The 18,522-nt window shown below is 44.5% G+C and overlaps 1 protein-coding gene across 1 annotated transcript in view; it reads left to right on the top strand.

The window, feature by feature from the left end:
- Positions 1-296: 296 nt before the first annotated feature.
- The window catches only part of FANK1 (fibronectin type III and ankyrin repeat domains 1), a 30,736-nt gene continuing 12,510 nt past the window's right edge, over positions 297-18,522 (top strand). Inside the window, exons 1-3 of the mRNA XM_036734169.1 lie at positions 297-444; positions 1,005-1,182; positions 8,639-8,763. Coding sequence (XP_036590064.1) covers positions 297-444; positions 1,005-1,182; positions 8,639-8,763 — 451 coding nt within the window. The remainder of the gene's footprint in view (positions 445-1,004; positions 1,183-8,638; positions 8,764-18,522) is intronic.

Here is an 18,522-nt window from a genome sequence, read left to right as displayed (position 1 = left end):
CCAACTGAGATTCCCCTTCCCTCCCTTCCTCCCTCTCTCCTTCCTTTCCTCCTTCCCTCTCTGCTTTTTTCCTTCCTTCCTTCCTTCTTTTTCTTCTTTCTTCCTTCTTTCTTCTTTCCATCCTTCTTCCTTATCTTTTTTCCTTCTTTCCTTCCTTTTCCTCCTTCCTTCTTTCCTTCTCTCCCTGCCCTCTCATCCTTTTTTCCATCACTTTCCATTCACTCACTCTTCCCTAATAGAAGCCTTCCTTTATAACAGATAAGTAGAGCTGAACAAATCAGAGCCACCTATTAGTCATGTCTAGACACGTGTCTAATTCGACATCGTTCGCTGATGGATTGCTGCTCTGCCGAGAGGCCGGAATCATCCAGCCCAGAGGGCATTCTGTGTGGGAAGTTGAAGACATCATTGACCCATCAGTAGCACGTGCTTCTGAAGTGGCTGGTCAGTATGGTCACAAGCAGGTGCCAAACAATGGACACACTTTCCTCCCTTCCAGGCTTCTGCCCTCCATTGCCAGGGTTAGCTCTTCTATCCACAGCTTTTCTGCAGCACACACTAAGAGGCTAATGCAGGGACAACGCTGGCACTTGGGCCTCTGGCCCAATGGCCTCTTCAGGGGCCTCCTGGAGCCTAATGCGCCAGTGAATGATGTGGCCGAATCATGTGCCCCGTGATGTCCCTGCTCAGCCAGCAGGGCGATGGGAGTTTGGAAAGCAACGTGTAAGGTTCAGATGAGGCTCTGCATTGATTACTGGCCATGAATCCCTCTTTTACGGGACTGCAGTGAATAGTTATTCTCTGCTTTCCTGTAGAGTGCAATCTCCTTGAGAGCAGGGTACTTTTGTTGTTGTTTCTGTCATCTGTAGCACCAAGCATAGTAGCATTTGGCACATAGTAGCTGCTAAAGAAATCCTTGTTAAACTGAGTAAGTTGAATAGAATTTCTACATCATAGAAACAGCATGTTGAAATACTGTATTTTTATTTATTTTTATTTTTTAGCAATCTCTCCTGCCTCAAAACCTCACCCACCAGTGGTGGGCAAAGTGACTCATCACAGCATTGAATTATACTGGGATTTGGACAAGAAAATCCAAAGAAAAGGACCTCAGGAACAGTGGTTAAGATTTTCAATTGAAGAGGAGGACCCCAAAATGCACACTTATGGTATCATTTATACGTAGGTGCAATGTTGAACGGTTTGAAGTTTTGTATAGGCTTCCACACTGCATAGAATGATCTGTGGTCTCCAAGAAGGTCAAACATTCATTTCTGAGTCAAAGAAATCACAGGGTTGCTGAATTAAGGTGCTTTTGACCTGTCATGTTTCGAAGAAAGTGCTATAAGTAGTTTCCAAATTAAATATATTTCTTGATAGGCAGTGTGGACGGGGGGCTCTCTTTGGAGTTGGAAGACCTGAATTCAAATCCTGCCCCTGTCATAGGCTGGTTGGGTGACCCTGGGCAAGTTATCCATTCTCAGTCATCCAGACAGAGGTTCTTACTCTGGGATCTCTGAAGAGTCTTGAGGAGTGGTCTCATGGGGCCTGTGACCCTGGCTTGCTTTGTCCTCTTCCTGTATGCTTTGCTTTGGAGAACATGATTCTGGGAAGGGGTCCATTCATGGGTTCACCAGAAGAGTGGCTCATGGGGTCCATGCCATACCAATGGTTCAGAACCCTTGCTCTAAAACTGGCAAAGAAGGTGCTGAAGGAACTCCATTCTCTATGAAACCTGAGATCAGGGTCAGAATAAAGTCCTTAGGCTATTCAAGGGTGGGGAACCTGCAGCTTCGAGGCTACATGTGGCCCTCTAGGTCCTCAAGTGCAGCCCTTTGACAGAATCCAAAGGACTGCACTTGAGCACCAACCTAGAGGGCCATACGTGGCCTCGAGACTGCAGGTTCCCCACCATAATGAATAAATGTTTAGACAAAATCCTAGTTTGGTCTGAGAGTTGCGTCCAGGCTCTCCTCTCGTGTACTTCTAAATTCTCCCATAGGTTTCATTATGTAGCATGATCACCTGACCCAGCCTGAATTGTCATTTATTCTTTTAGAAAATACTCAAAACCCTCACAGCCCAAAGAACCAGAGAAGGGAGTGTCAGCTGAAGGGACTTGGGATCAGAATCTAGCCTAAGAGCCAGAGCTTCTGGATTTTCATTTTCACGCAATAAATTCTTTTGGATCTGTTTTTGGCCAAATTTCTGTATCCTAGGAAAAGTATAGATGGCATGCAGATATGCTACAGTTCTGTGTACCCTATGGAAGGTCAGTTAATACTTTTTAGTCAAGATTTACAAGGTAGATGGGAACCTTCTGACAATCCTAGTCACTGCAGGACAGATTGCTTTATAAGGTAAGGCATTCTTAGCCATAATTTTTTATTTTTTATCCAACTTAGCCTTTCTTTGGTATAGGGAACTCCTATTAAGGAGACTCATAGATTGGCAGCACATGGGGAGCTGCATAGTGAATTAGGATCAAAGGCAGGCCTTTCTGACTCAGGCCTACTGCAGACCCTGGGGTCTTAGTTCCTGAAGGACTTCGTTATGAGAGGCTCAGCCATCAGGCAGCTCCATCGGTGACATGGACCCTGTGATGAGCTTTGCCAAGTAATACTTACCTGAAAACAGACCTGTGGGAGAATTATCAAGGGTTAGATGTGAAAATAAAAGCAATGTTCAGGATGGGTCATCCCCCTGAGAAGTAGTGAAAAAGCCTCATGGTAAGAAGAGAACTTGAAAAATGATTTACTCTATTATAAAATGTTTGCCTCAGAGGGAATTGTGCTGTGACCTGCATTGTTGGGAAGAGGAAGGGCTCCTACTCCCTCTCCTCTTCCTCGTAGCCCAGGCTGGGGGGAGCAGGGCTTGTGTGACTATCGGCATCCCCCATCTATCTGCCTACTCTTTCATTTCCTCCCACGTCTGCTGGGTGCCCAGGGCTGAGCAGCAGCGTCTGCTGATTGGGCAGACCTCATCTTTCTCCCTGGACTGGGGGGCTGGGAGAGAGGAGCTGAAAATGCCTTGAGGCACCCCTCACCCACGTCTTTCCCTGGTCAGGCTGAATTGCCTGGTCAGCTCCATGGAAAACAAGACAGTGAAGGCCGCTAGGTGGCAGGATGTGACTGCATTAATCTTGACCTCTGCCTCTGTCAAACTTGCCTTTCCCAGGGGCGTCTCTACGTTAGAGGGGCCAGTGATGCCAAAAGTACTATTTTGGAAAGACTGGCTGCCCAGAGATCTTGGGCTGAGATGATTGGGGACGTTGGAATCCCCGTGGATTGAACCTATTCTCCTGCTGACTCACCTGTCTCTGTTCTTGGGAGGGCCCTTGGGTCACTCACACTTGACAGACTCCTGCTCCTTTGCCCCAGCTCCCCCTCCCCTGCCCCTTCCCGGTGCATCTAAGCAATTACCCTGTCCTGTGGATGCTTCCTCCCTCTGGGGTCTTTCACTGTCCTCCCTCCTTGGCCTCCCACTCCCTCTGCCCCAGTTTGGGCCTTAGCACTTCATACCTCACTTGTTATAATTTCCTAACTGTTTTCATGGTTCTGGTACCTCCATACTCCAGCCCATTTTGCCAGCGGCTGCAGGCAGATGGATCGTCCTCGAACACTCTTTGATCATATCCCTCCTCTGCTGGCATTAAAGGGCCCCTCACAGTATTGTACAAACCAGCATTTCCACCCTTATTTCAAGCCCCATGAACCCTCTGCTCTAGCCAAAATGTCCTGCTCTCTCTTCTTTGAAAATGCCATGCCCTACAACTACAAGATCTCCCCCAAAACTGCCCCCAGGAACTGAGATCTTCCTGATCTCTCAGGGCTGATCAAAGCCCACCTCTGCTTCCTGACCCACCGCAAATGTGCAGGCTCCCCTTTTAGACTCCCAGCCTTTCCTACTCAGTGGGCATTTACCGCCTCTGGCCTCGTATGGGTCATCTGTCTTTCCCCTCATATTTGTCCCATTTCTCCACAAAGCTTGAGCTCTCAGAGTCAGAGGACGATGTGTTGTCCCCTTATGTTGGCCTCAGTTCTCAGCAGAAGACATACAAGGATCTGAGAATATGCTGGATTCCTTGATGGAGGCTGCCTGGAACAGGCTTTGCTAAGTTTCCTCCCTGATTGTGGCTTCCTGTTACCTCTGTGATAAATAACTGTGCTCTATGTTCCATGCCAGTTTTTTGTTAGTTTGTTTGACAAATGCCCCCAGCTTATCTCCTTTGCACCTGCATAAAGTAAAGCTCCCAAGGAGCTCCTCTATCTCTGGGGATCCTCTTCATCTCTTACTAAGCTGGTGAGCACCAATGCTGCCTCTTTCTATATGGGGGCCCCCATGCAGGGAGGGTCATTCAGTGACCAAGAACCACTGGCAAGGACTAAGATGTTGATGTCTGATTTGTTCCACTGTGCCCTTCTGAACCCGGGCACTGCAGATCTCACAGAAGGCATTTCTCGTTTGTAATTGGATCCAAAGTTGTTCTCAGGCCTCTAGTCTGGTATTGCGCTCCAGCGAGGATTGGACACCGCCGTCTCCATGTCTGGTAGATTTTTGTAGATTGAGAGGTGGATTCTGTAGGGTCACCTGACCTACCATCTCTTCAAAGATCTATAAACCACCACAGGTAATCTAGAGACTGTAGGCACAATGCCCACCCAGTCAATCAGTAAGTCAATAAACCCAAGGTAGCTGGTGGCACGGTGGCTAGAGGTGGGCCCAGAGTCAGGAAGATCTGAGTTCAAATTCAGCCTCAGACATTCACTAGCTGTGTGACCCTGGGAAGTCACTTAGCTTCTTTGTGCCATAGTCTCCTTAACCATAAATAGGGTTGGTATAATAGCAGCTGCCCCTCTGGGTTGTTGTGGAATCAAGTGAGATAATCTTGGTAAATAAGCTCTATGTCAGGCACACAGTCGGTGCTTAATGAATGCTCATTCCCTTCCATTTCCCTTCCCTAAGTGCTGGGCATACAAGCAAAGGCTGTGTCTCTTCTGTTGAGGAATTCTGCCCAATCAGCGGGGGTGACAACATGCAACCTGGGTCCAGGATGGGAAACAATGAGCAGAGGGAAGGCACTAGGACCAAGGGAGGCTGGGGAAGGTTTCCTGTGGAGGAGGAGATTCTAGCTGGGCCCTGATGGAGGCCGGAGGGGCCAGAGGGGCCAGAGGGTGGAGATGAGGAGGGAGCCAGGGCAGCAGGAGAGGGAGGGGCCGCTCGGGCACACAGGGACTTGCAGTGTTGACAAAGGGAATGTTTTTGGCTCTGCACATTTGGTATTCTGATCTGTGTCCAGGACCCAGACTCAACCAGACTCGATCTTCCTGATTCTCTGGTAATGCCAACTGTAATTGCCAAGTCTCAAAGGCACTGGTATTGCTTCATTTTGATTCATATTGTTTTCTTTTGGATAGGCACAGATGGAGGACCTAGGGTCCTGATCAGAGTGAGATGGGATTTCAGAGGTCATTGGGGCCCACCCCACCCCCATTTTACAGATGGGAAAACTGAGGTCCAAAGAGTTGCACCTTAGAGTCCTTGAAGCACAGATTGTGTATCTTGAAGTGTGGTCCTGGTTTCTCTTGAGGGTCTGCTGGAGAGAAAGAGAAATCAAAACTTGCAGTGGTCTGTCCAGGAACGGGAACTCTCAAGGGGAAAGGAATGAGACCTGGTGGTTCCTTATTGAGACTGACAGCAGGAAAGAAAAGGTTTCTGAAAATAGAGCAGGTGTGCTTTGAGCTTCGAGGGTGTTTCAACAATCCGGCTAGCAGCTTCTGTGGGGGTGTAAGATCCATCCACAGCCAGCACCCAGAAAGCTGCCAACAGCACAGGTGCTTTTGATCTGCTTAACTAAGGAAAGCAAGGTGAAGGGGTTGACACTTACTTTAATTCAGCATGCAGATATCAGTCACTTAGTTCAGGGGAAAAAGCCAGCACCCTGAACTTCAGAGCAAATTACAAACAAAGTACAAACATCAACAGAGAGACCCAATACAATTCATAGTTACCAACATCTAGGTTCAGCCTGGGAACTCAGAACAAGGGCTGGCCCAGAGTCACGCACCACCACTGCTGTAGGGAGGAGGCCAACCCCTGGTTTTATATCTTTTTCAGCATCAGGGTTGAGTCACACATGCGACTCATCCACGTGACCTAGAATCATCACAAAGAGGCAATTTAAACCCACGTGGTCTAAGAGCCTCTGCTCTTCCAGACATGTAAACTAGGCCCTCCCTGGAGTTAGCCCCATCTTGGGCCCCACCTTAGTTGCCAATCCACACCCACTAAGGTTTTACACCTAATAGGGGTTTGGGCCTGGGGCTTAGCACTTAGTAAGGCTCAATGAAATACACTAAATTACTCAAAGGGAACAAAAGCCAAACTATTCAAGGGCACTTGGTGAACTAAGTGCTAAGGAGCCCATTTTGCTTACCAACACAGAGGGAAGAAAGCTCAGGGCCAGGAGCTGAGAAGGAGGTGCTGGGGCTGAGAAGGCTGGTGAGGCATTTAGGGTTATGGCTGCCCAGAGCCCTGAGGTCACAGCGTTGGTGCCCGTCAGGCTGAGGCCCCGGGGGATCAGGAAAACAAGGTTATCTTGCCTTCTGAGCCTGGAGCACAGGATGCTGGCGAGAGAACCCCCCACATCAGCTCACCCCCTCTCTCCAATCATAAAGGCGCCTCCGAATGATGAGCCCATCACTCTGGATCCTCTGTCAGGACATGTGTGTTTCCATCACTGGCCCAAACATGGTCTTCTCTGGAAGGCTAATTGGATGTTCTCCCGTGAACTTAGGGGCTGGAAAGCCGAGTTCTTCCATGTGGATGTGTCCTTTCTTCCCTGATGGGCTGTAAGCTCTAGGCAGGTCCTATGGCTTTTTTAATCCCTCCATCATGCCCAGCAAACTTTGGCCTTTGCTGCCAAATGGGTGATTGGTTGTGACTTTGAATTTGATTCATATCAACAAATATTATTAAGTGCCTGCTACTTACCTGGCAGTGTACTTGGTGCTAGGGCTATAGAGACAAAAATGAAGCAGTTCCTGCCTCAAGGCCCATAATTACATTCAAGGGTGAGGAAACTGTGTGTTGTTCACTCGTGTCTGACTTTCCATGACCCTACTTAGGCTTTTCTTGGCAGAGATACTAGACTGGTTTGCCATTTCCTTCTCCAGTTCATTTTACAGATGAGGAAACTGAGACAAACAGGGTGAAGTGACTTGCCTAAGGTCACACAGCTAGTAAGTATCTGAGGCTGAATTTGAACTTAGGTCTTCCTGACTCCAGGCCTAGTGCTCTAACCACTGAGCCACCTAGCTGCCTCCAACTCTAAAGAGGTCAGTAAATATAATCTGAAGGATATTATTGATAAAAAGATGGACCCTTTTTTTCAAGGAGGACCTTGGGATTCCTGAAAGCACAGACCTGGGCCTCAGACGTAGGCCTGCTCAGTCTCTTTGCCTTCCTCCAGGCTGCTTTCCATCATCGGCGTTTGTCAGACAGACAGACATGCACTGAGCAGGCATGTCTCACGGGCTCCTCCCCATTCACCACACAGCATAGCTGGGTAGCAGCAGGCTTCATCCCTTGGTTTTTCCTGTGTGCTTGGCTGACAGAACTCCTTGGTGTGATTATGGATTTCAGTGAGGAGGCTTTGCTGGCCCTGGACCTGGTGGCCTTAAGCAGGCATGCCCTGGAGGCCTCCCCATCTCTCCTGAGGATCCTCCTTCCACGGCTGTCCTCCTGGACACAGGCAGGCCTCTGCGGAGCCCACATGTATCTCCTGCTTTTAATCATCTCTCGTGGCTTTAATAATCATCAGGTTGTCAACCAAAGCAATCTCTGGTGTGACATCTCTTATGGAATCTTATGGGATTCCAGCCTGGGTGTCAGAGATGCCTTGTTGGGAGAGGGACCTCAAGGGTTCTTGATGGTGCACGTGCCACCTTGTGGGCATATAATGCCTCTAACCGACAACCACAGTCACTCGTGTAACTATAAAGATGCTTGTGAAAGATGTTTGTGAGAGCCTGTCTATCCTCTACTCAGTGGGGCACAGTGAATACTGAGCCTGGACATGAGGTCAGGAAGAGCTGAGTTCAAGTCTGACCTCAGACATTTGCTGGCTGTGTGGCTGTGGGAAAGTCACTTAACTTCTGTCTGCCTTAGTTTTCTCATCTTTAAAATGGAGGCAGTGATGGCACCTACCTCCCTGGGTTGTCATGAACATTGAACAAGGCAAACCTTAAGCTCTGTATAAACACTGTTATTGGTATTGGTATGTGTGGATTATTTTCATGAAGATTGACCTGTGTATACAGCAGGTACTCAGTGTATGATCTTCTTTCCAGTTTTCCAGATGTGGACCCTACTTTATGCTTAGGAAACAAAAACAACCACAGTAATAGAATTGGGGGGATCCTTATCTAGAGGTGAAGGAGCCCATGATGTAGTCATCTGTAGATGAAGAGGCTGCGGTCTTAGTAGTGCCACTGTAGGTAAAAATTTGTACTTTGCGGGGGAAAAAATCTGAGATATGATACAAATGTGTAAGACTGAAAATGAGCAGGTCCTGGTCTCAGCACATGCTAATTTGATTATGAAATGTTGTTGAACAGGTTTTATTTCTTCTCTCTAGGGGCTATGCAACAAAGCACATTGTGGAAGGTCTGGAGCCCAGGACGTTGTATAAATTTAGGTTAAAGGTCACCTACCCCTCTGGAGAATATCATTACAGTCCAGTTGTCTCAGTGTCAACGACCAGTGAGTATGGACTTTTTCTGCCCTCTCCAGCTCTGTGAGATGAATGGGGGTGAAGCTGGTTAACAAGTCAAATGATCCCATGTATTCCATGTATTTAGAAAGCAGGCCATCATCCCTCTTCCTGGCCAGGCTTTGAGATAGCAGGAGGAAGTGCAGATTTATCCTCTCCAGTCAGGAGAGTGTCTGTTCATGGTCTGGGGGAGATGATGGGCTTTTCAGCATCTTGGAGGGCCTGGACAGCATCTGGGGGTATGGGAGCAGACACTGACACTGCAGGCCTCGCCTCTGCCTTGGAGACAAGTCTGACCTTTCTCACTGTCCACTCCTTTCCCAATGGGTTTCTGGGCTTGGTGCTCTCTTTCTCTCACAATGTTGGGAATTCCTGCCAGCCACAACAGGCCTGCTTGTTTCTTCCATCAGAACCAAAGTAGGGTCTCCATTAAGTTAATGTCCTGGAGGGAAAGGTCGGGAGGAGGGGTTTGGGCTAATGGCAGCACACAGGAGATGGTTCTGAATGGGAAATACGGAATTGTCCAGCAGCTGTGTCCTAAAGGACATGTGTATCTTCTATGACCTGGCATTAACAAAACACCCAAAGCCTATAAAATGCTGTATAAATTCTCCAAGACACTTATTTATAGAAGAGTTACTGGTCAGTGTTGGTGGAGGAGGAGTGTCACCACAATGGGATTACCTTCTACCAGTGAAATCCCAGGTCTGGACCTAAGAGATACAGAGGTGACCTCATGGGACCCATAAAAGGGAGGGGGAAGGTCTGCAGGGGTCCTCTGCCCCATGGACTGTTGAGGAAACTGGGTTGCAGGCTGGTGACATGACCAGTCCTCAGTCAGATATAGTCAGTATTTGTCAGAGGCAGAGCTAGATCCCAAGACCCCATGCTGCAAGGCCTGGGCTCCCCTTGCTCCCTCCCTGCCCCCCCACCTTCATAGGTGCTGGATGATGTTTGGAAAAAACTGAGGCAAAAGTCAGAGCTTCCAGGAGTGAGGTGAAGATCAGCCTGACACACAGGTATGACCTTTCAGAGGCAAACCCCAAGCCCCAGAGCTCTTCCGTAGCGGTGTAGAGGCAGTGGGACTTTCTGGCTTTTCTGACGGCGTGGCCCTCTGGGCACTTGCTGTAATGGCATCAGCAGAGTATGTGTGTGTGTGTGTGTGTGTGTGTGTGTGTGTGTGTGTATGTGCGCGCGCGCATACGTGTGTATTTAGAATATTTGTTTTCCCTAATTACATGTAAAAACCATTTTTAACATTTGTTTTTTAAATTTCAAGTTCCAAATTCTCTCCCTCCCTCCCCTCTCCCATCACCGAGAAGACAAGCAATTTGATATAGGTTATACATGTGCAGTCAAACAAAATATATTTCCATGTTAGTCATATTGTTAAAGAACCCCCCGCCCCCAGAAAGACCCCTCCCCAAAAGACCCACAACAAAATACAGAATGTAAAAACAGGAAGCTTTGATCTGCATTTAGACTCTTTCTCTAGAGGTGGATGGTATTATTCTTCATGAGTCCTTTGGAATTGTCTTGGATCATTGTATTGCTGAGAAGAGCTAAGTCATTTGCAATTGATCATTGAACAATGTTGCTGTTACTGTGTTCAATATTCTGGTTCTTCTCACTTCACTTTACATCAGTTCATGTCAGTTTTCCCACGTTTTTCTGAAAGCATCCTGCTCTTCTTTTCTTATAGCAAAATAATATTCCATAACAGTCATATGCCACAACATGTTCAGCCATTGCCTAACTGATGGGCATCACCTCAATTTCTAGTTCTTTGCCACCACAGAAGAGCTGCCATAAATGTTTTTGTGCAAATAGGTCTTTTTTCCCTTTCTTTTTGATCTCTTTGGGATACAGACCTAGTAGTGGTATTGCTGGGTCAAACGGCATGCACAGTTTTATAGCCTTTTGGGCATAGTTTCAAATTATTCTCCAGAATGGTTGGATCAATTCACAACTCTTATCAACTGCGTACCACATCTCCTCCAACACTTGTCATTTTTCTTTTCTGTCATAATTAGCCAATCTGATAGGTGTGAGGTGGTACCTCAGAGTTGCTTCAACTTGTATTTCTCTAATGATAGTGATTTAGAGCATTTTTATGTAACTCTAGATAGCTTTGATTTCTTTTTCTGAAAATTGCCTGTTCATATCCTTTGACCATTTGTCAATTGGGGAATGACTCGCATTCTTATATATTTGTCTCAGTTCTCTATATATTTGAGAAGTGAGGCCTTATCAGAAATGTTGGCTGTAAAGTTTTTCCCCCAGCTTTCTGCTTTCCTTCTAATTTTGATTATATTAGTTTTGTGTGCACAAAATTTTTAAATTTAATATGATCAATTATCCATTTTACATCCCATAATGTTTTTTATCTCTTGTTTGGTCATAGATTCTTCCCTTCTCCATAGATCTGACAGGTAAACTATTTGATGCTCCCCTAATTTGCTTATGTATCACCCCTTATGTCTAAATCATGTACCCATTTTGACCTTATCTTGGTGTATGGTATAAAATGTTGGTCTATACCTAGTTTCTGCCATACTGTTTTCTCGTTTTCCCTTTTTTCAAAAAGTGAGTTCTTGACCCACAAGCTTGGGTTTTGGATTTATCAAACACTAAATTACCCTAGTCATTTATTGCCATGTATTATGTACCTAATCTGGTCCATTGATCCGTTACTGTATTTCTTAGCCAGTACCAGGTAGTTCTCATGATTACCATTATATAACCCAATTTTTTTTCATTGATTCTTTCGGTCTCCTTGATTTTTTGAACTTCCAGATGAATTTTGTTATCATTTTTTCTAGGTCTATAAAATAATTTTTGGTAGTTTGATTGGTACAACACTGAATAAATTAGATAGAATTACAATTTTTATCATATTAGCTCTGCCCACCATGAGCAATTGGCATTTTCCGGTTGCTTAGATCTGACTTTATTTATGTGAAAAATGTTTTATAATCATGTTCATATACCCTGGGTTTGTTCCTGGGTTTGCCTTGACTGGTATACTCCCAATATTGTCTACAATTACTTTAAATGGAATTTCTCTTTCTATCTCTTGCTGCTGGACTTTGTTGGTAATATATAGAAATACTGATGATTTATGTGGGTTTATTTTATGTCCTGAAACTGTTAAAGTTGTTAATAATTTTTGTAGTTGATTCTCTAAGTATACCATCACACCATCTGCAAAGAGCGATAGCTTTGTTTCATTATTCCCTATCCTAATTCTTTCAATTTCTTTTTCTTCTCATTGCTATCGCTAGCATCTCTAGTACAGTATTGAATAATAGTGCTGATAATGGGCATCCTTCTTCACCTCTGGTCCTATTGGGAAGGCTTCTAGCTTATCCCCATTACAAATAATGCTTGCTGACGGGTTTTTAAAATTACATTTTTCATTTATTCTGAATCAATGGGTATGTCTCTTGAACAGAATACAGGAGAGTGCAAGGATGCCAGATAGATGCCAATCCTTTTATTGACTCCCACTTCAAATCTCCCGCTAGGCTCTTCATTGGCCAGATACAATGCTGATAGTTTTAGTGAGATACTACTTATCATTTTAAGGAAAGCTTTATTTATTCCTATGCTCTCTAGTATTTTTAATAGGAGCAGATGTTACATTTTGTCAAAAACTTTTTCTGCATCTACTGAGATAAACATATGATTTATGTTTTTTTAATTGATGTGGTCAATTATGTTAATAGTTTTCCTAATATTGAACTAGCTTTATATTCCTGGTTATAAATCCCAACTGGTCACAGTATATAATCATTGTGATATATGCTGTAATCTCCTTGCTAGTATTTTATTTTAAATGTCTGAATTAATATTCATTAGGGAAATTGGTCTATAGTTTTTTTTCTCTAATTTTGCTCTTTCTGATAAAGGTATCAGCACCATATTTGTGTCATAAAAGGAATTTGGTAGGACTCCCTCCTGGCTTATCTTTTCCAAATAGTTTATATAGTATTGGGATTAACTGTTCTTTAAATGTTTGGTAGAACTCTCTTGTGAACCCATCTGACCTTGGGGATTTTTTTCTCAGGGAGTTCATTGATGGTTCATTTGATTTCTTTTACCCTGTCCCTCCTCACAAGTGTTTTACTTCTGACCCCCACTTCCTCCAATCTTCCCTCCCTTCTATCAGTGTCCCTGCCCCCCATATTCTCTTCTTCCTCTCCCCTCTTGCTTCCCTATTGATTTCTATACCCAAGTGAGTGTGCAGGTTATTCCCTCTTTGAATCAATTCCAATGAGAATAAGATTTAAGCATTGCCTGCCACCCCCCCGATCTTTCCCTTCACTGTAGTAGATCTTTCACATCTTTTTATGTGAGATAATTTACCCGATTCTCTTCCCTCCTCTCCCAGTGCAATCCTCTTTTTTATATCATCCCATCAACTCAAACTTGTGCCCTTTATCTATATATACTCCTTCTAATTGCCCTAATAATGATAAAGTTCTTAAGAATTACAAGTAACATCTTCCCATGTAGGAATGAAAATAGTTTAATCTTATTGAATCCCTTATATTTTCTTTTTCCTGTTTATTTTCTTATGCTTCTCTTGAGTCTTATATCTGAAAATCAAATCAGCTCTGGTCGTTTTCATCAGGAATACTTGAAAGCCCTCTACTTCATTGAATATCCATTTTTTACCCTGAAGGGTTATACTCAATTTCCCTGGGTAGTAGTTGATTCTTGGTTGTAATTCTAGCTTCTTTGCTTTCTAGACTATCACATACCAACCCCTCTGATACTTTAATGTAGAAGCTGCTAAATCCTGCGTAATCCTGACTGTGACTCCATGATATTTGATTTGTTTCTTTCTGGATACTTTTTCCCTTGGTCTGAGAGCTCTGGAATTTGGCTATAATATTCCTGGGAGTTTTTCTTTTGACATCTCTTTCAGGGGATGACTGGTGGATTTTTTCAGTTTCTGTTTTACCCTCTGGTTCTAGGACACCAGGGAAGTTTTCCTTGATAATTCCTTGAAATACAATGTGCAGGCTCTTTTTTTGATCATGGCTTTCAGGAAGTCCAAACATTCTTAAATTATCTTCCCTGGATCTAATCTCCAGGTCAGTTGTTTTTCCAATGAGATATTTCACATTTTTTTCATTCTTTTGATTTTGTCTGATTGATTCTTGATGTCTTGTGGAGTCATTAGCTTCTACTTGCCCAATTCTAATTTTTAAGGAATTTTTTTCCTTAGTGAGCTCTTGTACCCCCTTTCGCTATTTGGACAGTTCTGCATTTTAAGGAATTCTTCTCTTCAGTGAATTTGTATGCTTCTTTTTGTACTTCTTGCCTTACTCCACAATCTTGACTCCACCACTTCCCCTATTGTCATGCGTGTATATATTTATATGTGTGTACATGTTCACACACAAAGGCATACACAAAATATGTATTTTATTCACACATGTATATATGCACACATGTATACATACATATACACATAAACATATATGTCTATATACACATATGGATATATTTATATTGCTTTTCTGGTGTTTTAAACTGTGCCCTTTCTAAATTTAACTACTGTGCTTTAAAGTTAGGTGAAAAATAATTAAGGTTCAGTGTGCCACAGTCCAGAAGGTCTTAGATGGACAAGGAGGGTGTCAGAGTGTCTGACTATCACACGGGGAAGTCTTTGCTGTAGGACCGAATGAGCCCCCATAAGTGTTTCTAGCCGTTTTGCTCCCCTCACAGCTAAGAGGACTGGATTTTCAAAAAGGCTCCCCATGTCAGTGAAATTCACCAAAATTTATCAAGATGGGACTTTTATGTAAAGAACTGTGCTGGGATCTGGGGAGAAGCTATGCAGCTAAGACATTATTCAATAGAAGTCATGCGTGCATGGATACAGTACAAAATGAGTTTGTATTGTACGTGCAAAAAATATGATTCAAGGAAGAAGGGGGGAAAATAATGCCAACAAAGGGCATCAGTTGAGGATTTCTTCTTCATCTATGGAAAAATAACTATTTTGAGAAGTGGAGGATATATTTCTTTGTCTAGATGCATTTAAAGCTTTTAAAAATTCCTAATGGTACATTAGTAATACATAAGAGGGAAAAAAAGGCCTGTATATTTGTGAATTGTTTGTAGGAGCTGAGTGGCTGGGACAGGGTAGGAGTCAGAATAGATGGCAAACAGATTCCTTCTTTTAGAAAGTAATTGCCCTTGTAGATGTCATAGAGAAGCTCATTCTTTAAGGTACAGAAGTTTGTATTTGAGGTCCCTAGCCCTCTGCTCAGAAATCATTATACTGGGCCTATAAGACATGACTTAAATGGAGGCAAGTCCATTAGGCTGGCTGGTATTATCCAGACTCAGGGAGCCTGGCTCTACGGGTAGTACTCCAGTGGGGGCAGGCAGGGATGGCATGAAGCAGATGACGGCTCTTCGGGAGAGTCATAAACCCTCATACTTCTCTCTCTGTGGGCAGATTTGCTTTTAAGGCTCTCACTTTTGGACACAGCCTCCCACCTTCTTAGGAACCCTGCTGAATCATCTACATTGCGTGTCTCAGGCCAATGGGATTCTGCTGTGGATAATTAGGCAGGCCTGGAGCCTGGAACAGAGTGAGGAAGGAGAGCTGGCCAAGCTCTTTGTGCCCTCCTGAAGTGATACTTCTTGGTCCTTTCCCTGGCTGCTGCCAGGCTTAGCAGGAAGCCTGGCTTGGCCCAGATGGACATTTGGATGGTGAATGGCCAGGGAGCATCCCTTACAGGGTCAGGCTCTCCTCTGTGCTCAGGGCTGTTATTGCTTATTACTCTGCTCATCACCCTGAAACCAGCCAGTGCCACCAGCAGGGGAGCTTCTTTCCAGTAGATGGGGCACACTCCAGAACAGAAAATGCCTCTGTGGGACAATAATTTGCATTCAATTGGAAGGTGTTTTAATGAATCATAAAAGCATGTTTTTTGTCTGAGTAAAAGGGTTCCTGCCGTTTTCTTTTTTTTGTGGTTAAAGTACATGAGACTCTTGCTTAAATGAGGCAGGCAATTTTAATCAATGCCCCCCTGCCCCTTAGAAAGAAAGAAAAACAGCTGCCATTGGCTAATGGGCAAATGTCTTCTCCAGTGTGCTTGTCACTTAGTCACAGCTTTTAAGGGAGCCTTAGAACCTGTAAACAAAGGTGTTATCACTGATTTTGAGACTGCCTGCACACCTGCCACTAAGTGGCTCTTGTCCAGCCCAGGAAGGATGGATTTCCAAGGCTCACTCTGATCATTCCCTACATTTTGGTGACTGTCCCCCTTATGCTCAGCCCATCTTTGGGTCCAACCCTGATCAGATGCATCCCAGTGCCTGTGGGTACCCCTCATGGCTAGGGACGGTTCAATGTACAGTCCTGGAAACCAAGAACCAACCAGAAAAAAATGGGGGCTGGCTTGGTCCTCATGGCAGCTCTTTTGACCATCTGTGGGGTGGTTTCCTTCCATTCTCTTCCCCCCAAATCTTGAGCAGAGTTGGGTCATTCTGTGCACCTTGGCAATTCTTTTCTGCCCTCCGTTTTTGGTCACATCTTCCTAGCAGTCGAGATGAAAGGCAGTGGCTAAGGTTTGCCAACCCCAGGCCAACCGTGGCACCACTCTTTGTCTCCTACTACAGAATTTCTGCCCTGCTGCCAGCAGAGTGGGGATTAATGCTCTGAGGCTGGGGAAGGGCTTTGAGGGAGGCATGTGGTAGGTATTGGCTGAAACTTGGAAGCCATAGAGGAATTAACAGCCTCTTGCTTCCTGAGGGTACCTACTTTGTTCTCTTAGAGACTATGTTGGTAAGCAATATGGGCTCTTAGCTCTCAGTTCAACCAAATGCCCTTGAAGAGTTTGGCCTTTGTTTCCTTTATTAGATTGAGAGTCCTTGGTGACCTCCTTGCCTCAGGGAAGGGCCTAGTTTACACATGGGTTTGAGTGACATGTTTGGGACATCAGAGGCTTTTAGACCACATGGGTTTAAGTCGCTTCTTTGTGACGATTCTAGGTCACGTGGGTGAGTCGCATGTGTGACTCACCCTTGACCCTGAAAAAGATAAAAAACCAGGGGTTGGCTTTCTATTTTTCGGAGCTCTTACCCACAGCCATGGTGGCTCACATGACTCTGGTCCAGCCCTTGTTATGAGCTCCCGGGCTGAACTCAAATGCTGGTAACTATGAATTGTATTTGGTCTGTCTGTCGATGTTTGTAATTTGTATTTGCTCTGAAGTTCAGGGTGCTGGCTTTTCCCCCTGAACTAAGTGAATGGAATTTGTATGCTGAATTAAAGTAAGCCTGTTAACCCCTTAACGTTGCTTTCCTTAGTAAAGCAGATCAAAAGACCCTGGGCTTTTGCAGTGTGCTGGTAGTGTGCTTGTTGTTGGGCTTGTGTTGGTCTTTCACCCCCACAACAGCTGCTAGCTGGATTGTTGAAACAGAGACCTTGGAAGAACTCTCATTTCCTGCTCCAGGAGGAAAGCAAGAAGCAAAATAGAGATTCAAAATCTGTCAGTAAAAACCCTTGGTCTTTGTTATAGTTTAGTCACGCGAAGTCAGCTTGCTTAATTTCCCCATATTTGCATGCAGCACTGCTTTCTGGTTTGGGACGAGCTAGGAAGTACACAGCCCTACAAATCCTTGTCTCCAGGTGAGATGGATGATGGTGAATTGGGCTGGTGACAGTTGGGGAGTGTGGTCCAAGAACGGGGCATGTGAGCAAGAGGTTGTACTTTATAGGAAGGACAGTAGAAACTGTGAGCTGGAGACCATCCCAGCTAAGACATTTTCCAGTATCCATCTGCACATCATGCTTTAAAATAATTATAAAACTTGCAATTTGTATTTGTTTGTAATTGCTAGTTGGTCTCTAAGGATGCTAAACATTCAAATATACAGATGGAAATTTTTAAAATAATTTCAGAGAATAAATTCCTTTGAACATATCTAATGGGCAGCCACTAGCTTGGGCTAGCCTTAAAGCTTAAGTCTAGTTTAAATATCTGACAGAAGACCAATATCTATTATCTCCCACTCTACAGCACTCTAATAACTTAAAAAAAAGTCAGTAAGGATTTCTAATATATTTCAAGTGTCAATTTAAAATATATTTGAAATGTTGCTTAACAGGAGTTAAAAGTGCATTTCAGTAGTTGACTGGCATTTCTTTGGATTTCACATTTGACAGTTTTAATTGGAACACAGTGCTCTGCAAAAGTTATCAGATTGGATTCTGTACATACAGGACCCTGTGGTTTGGGGCATCTTGGCAGGGATGGCTGATGATTTCTTTGTCGCAATGCTCATTGTCCTGAGTGGGGAGCCAGGTTTCTCCCCTCACATGACTCTCTTCCCTTTTGGGAAGGTCAGTAGAAATGTTTTAGGGTGGGTACCTTAAGTTGGGTGAGATTGGAAAAGAGATTGTTTGAAGATTCCTATTGCTATGGGGTGGAGCCCCCTCGAGCAGCTATGGGCAGCCAGGGGACTTGGCTGTTTGGCGTTTGTTGTGTTATTTTTAGAACGAAAGAGTCAAAGCAAAGGATATGGGTGATGAAATAGAAGTCAGCAGTGGCTTGGAGAATGGTGCAGGTGTATTGGAGTTCTTTGGAAAAAATTTCACCTTTTGCCAGAAAAGGAAATTACATTCTGGGATGATGCTTGTTTGGGCCAACTTTTCCACCTGCTTTCTGTTCTTTGTACCAAGAAGGCTGCTCCGAGAAGCCACTGAGGGCAAGCAACAG

Source organism: Trichosurus vulpecula, chromosome 8, assembly GCF_011100635.1.
Source record: "Trichosurus vulpecula isolate mTriVul1 chromosome 8, mTriVul1.pri, whole genome shotgun sequence".
In the NCBI taxonomy this organism is placed as follows: Eukaryota; Metazoa; Chordata; class Mammalia; order Diprotodontia; family Phalangeridae; genus Trichosurus; species Trichosurus vulpecula.
Note: the sequence above shows the minus strand (reverse complement) of the source record. Positions and strands in the feature narration are given on the sequence as shown.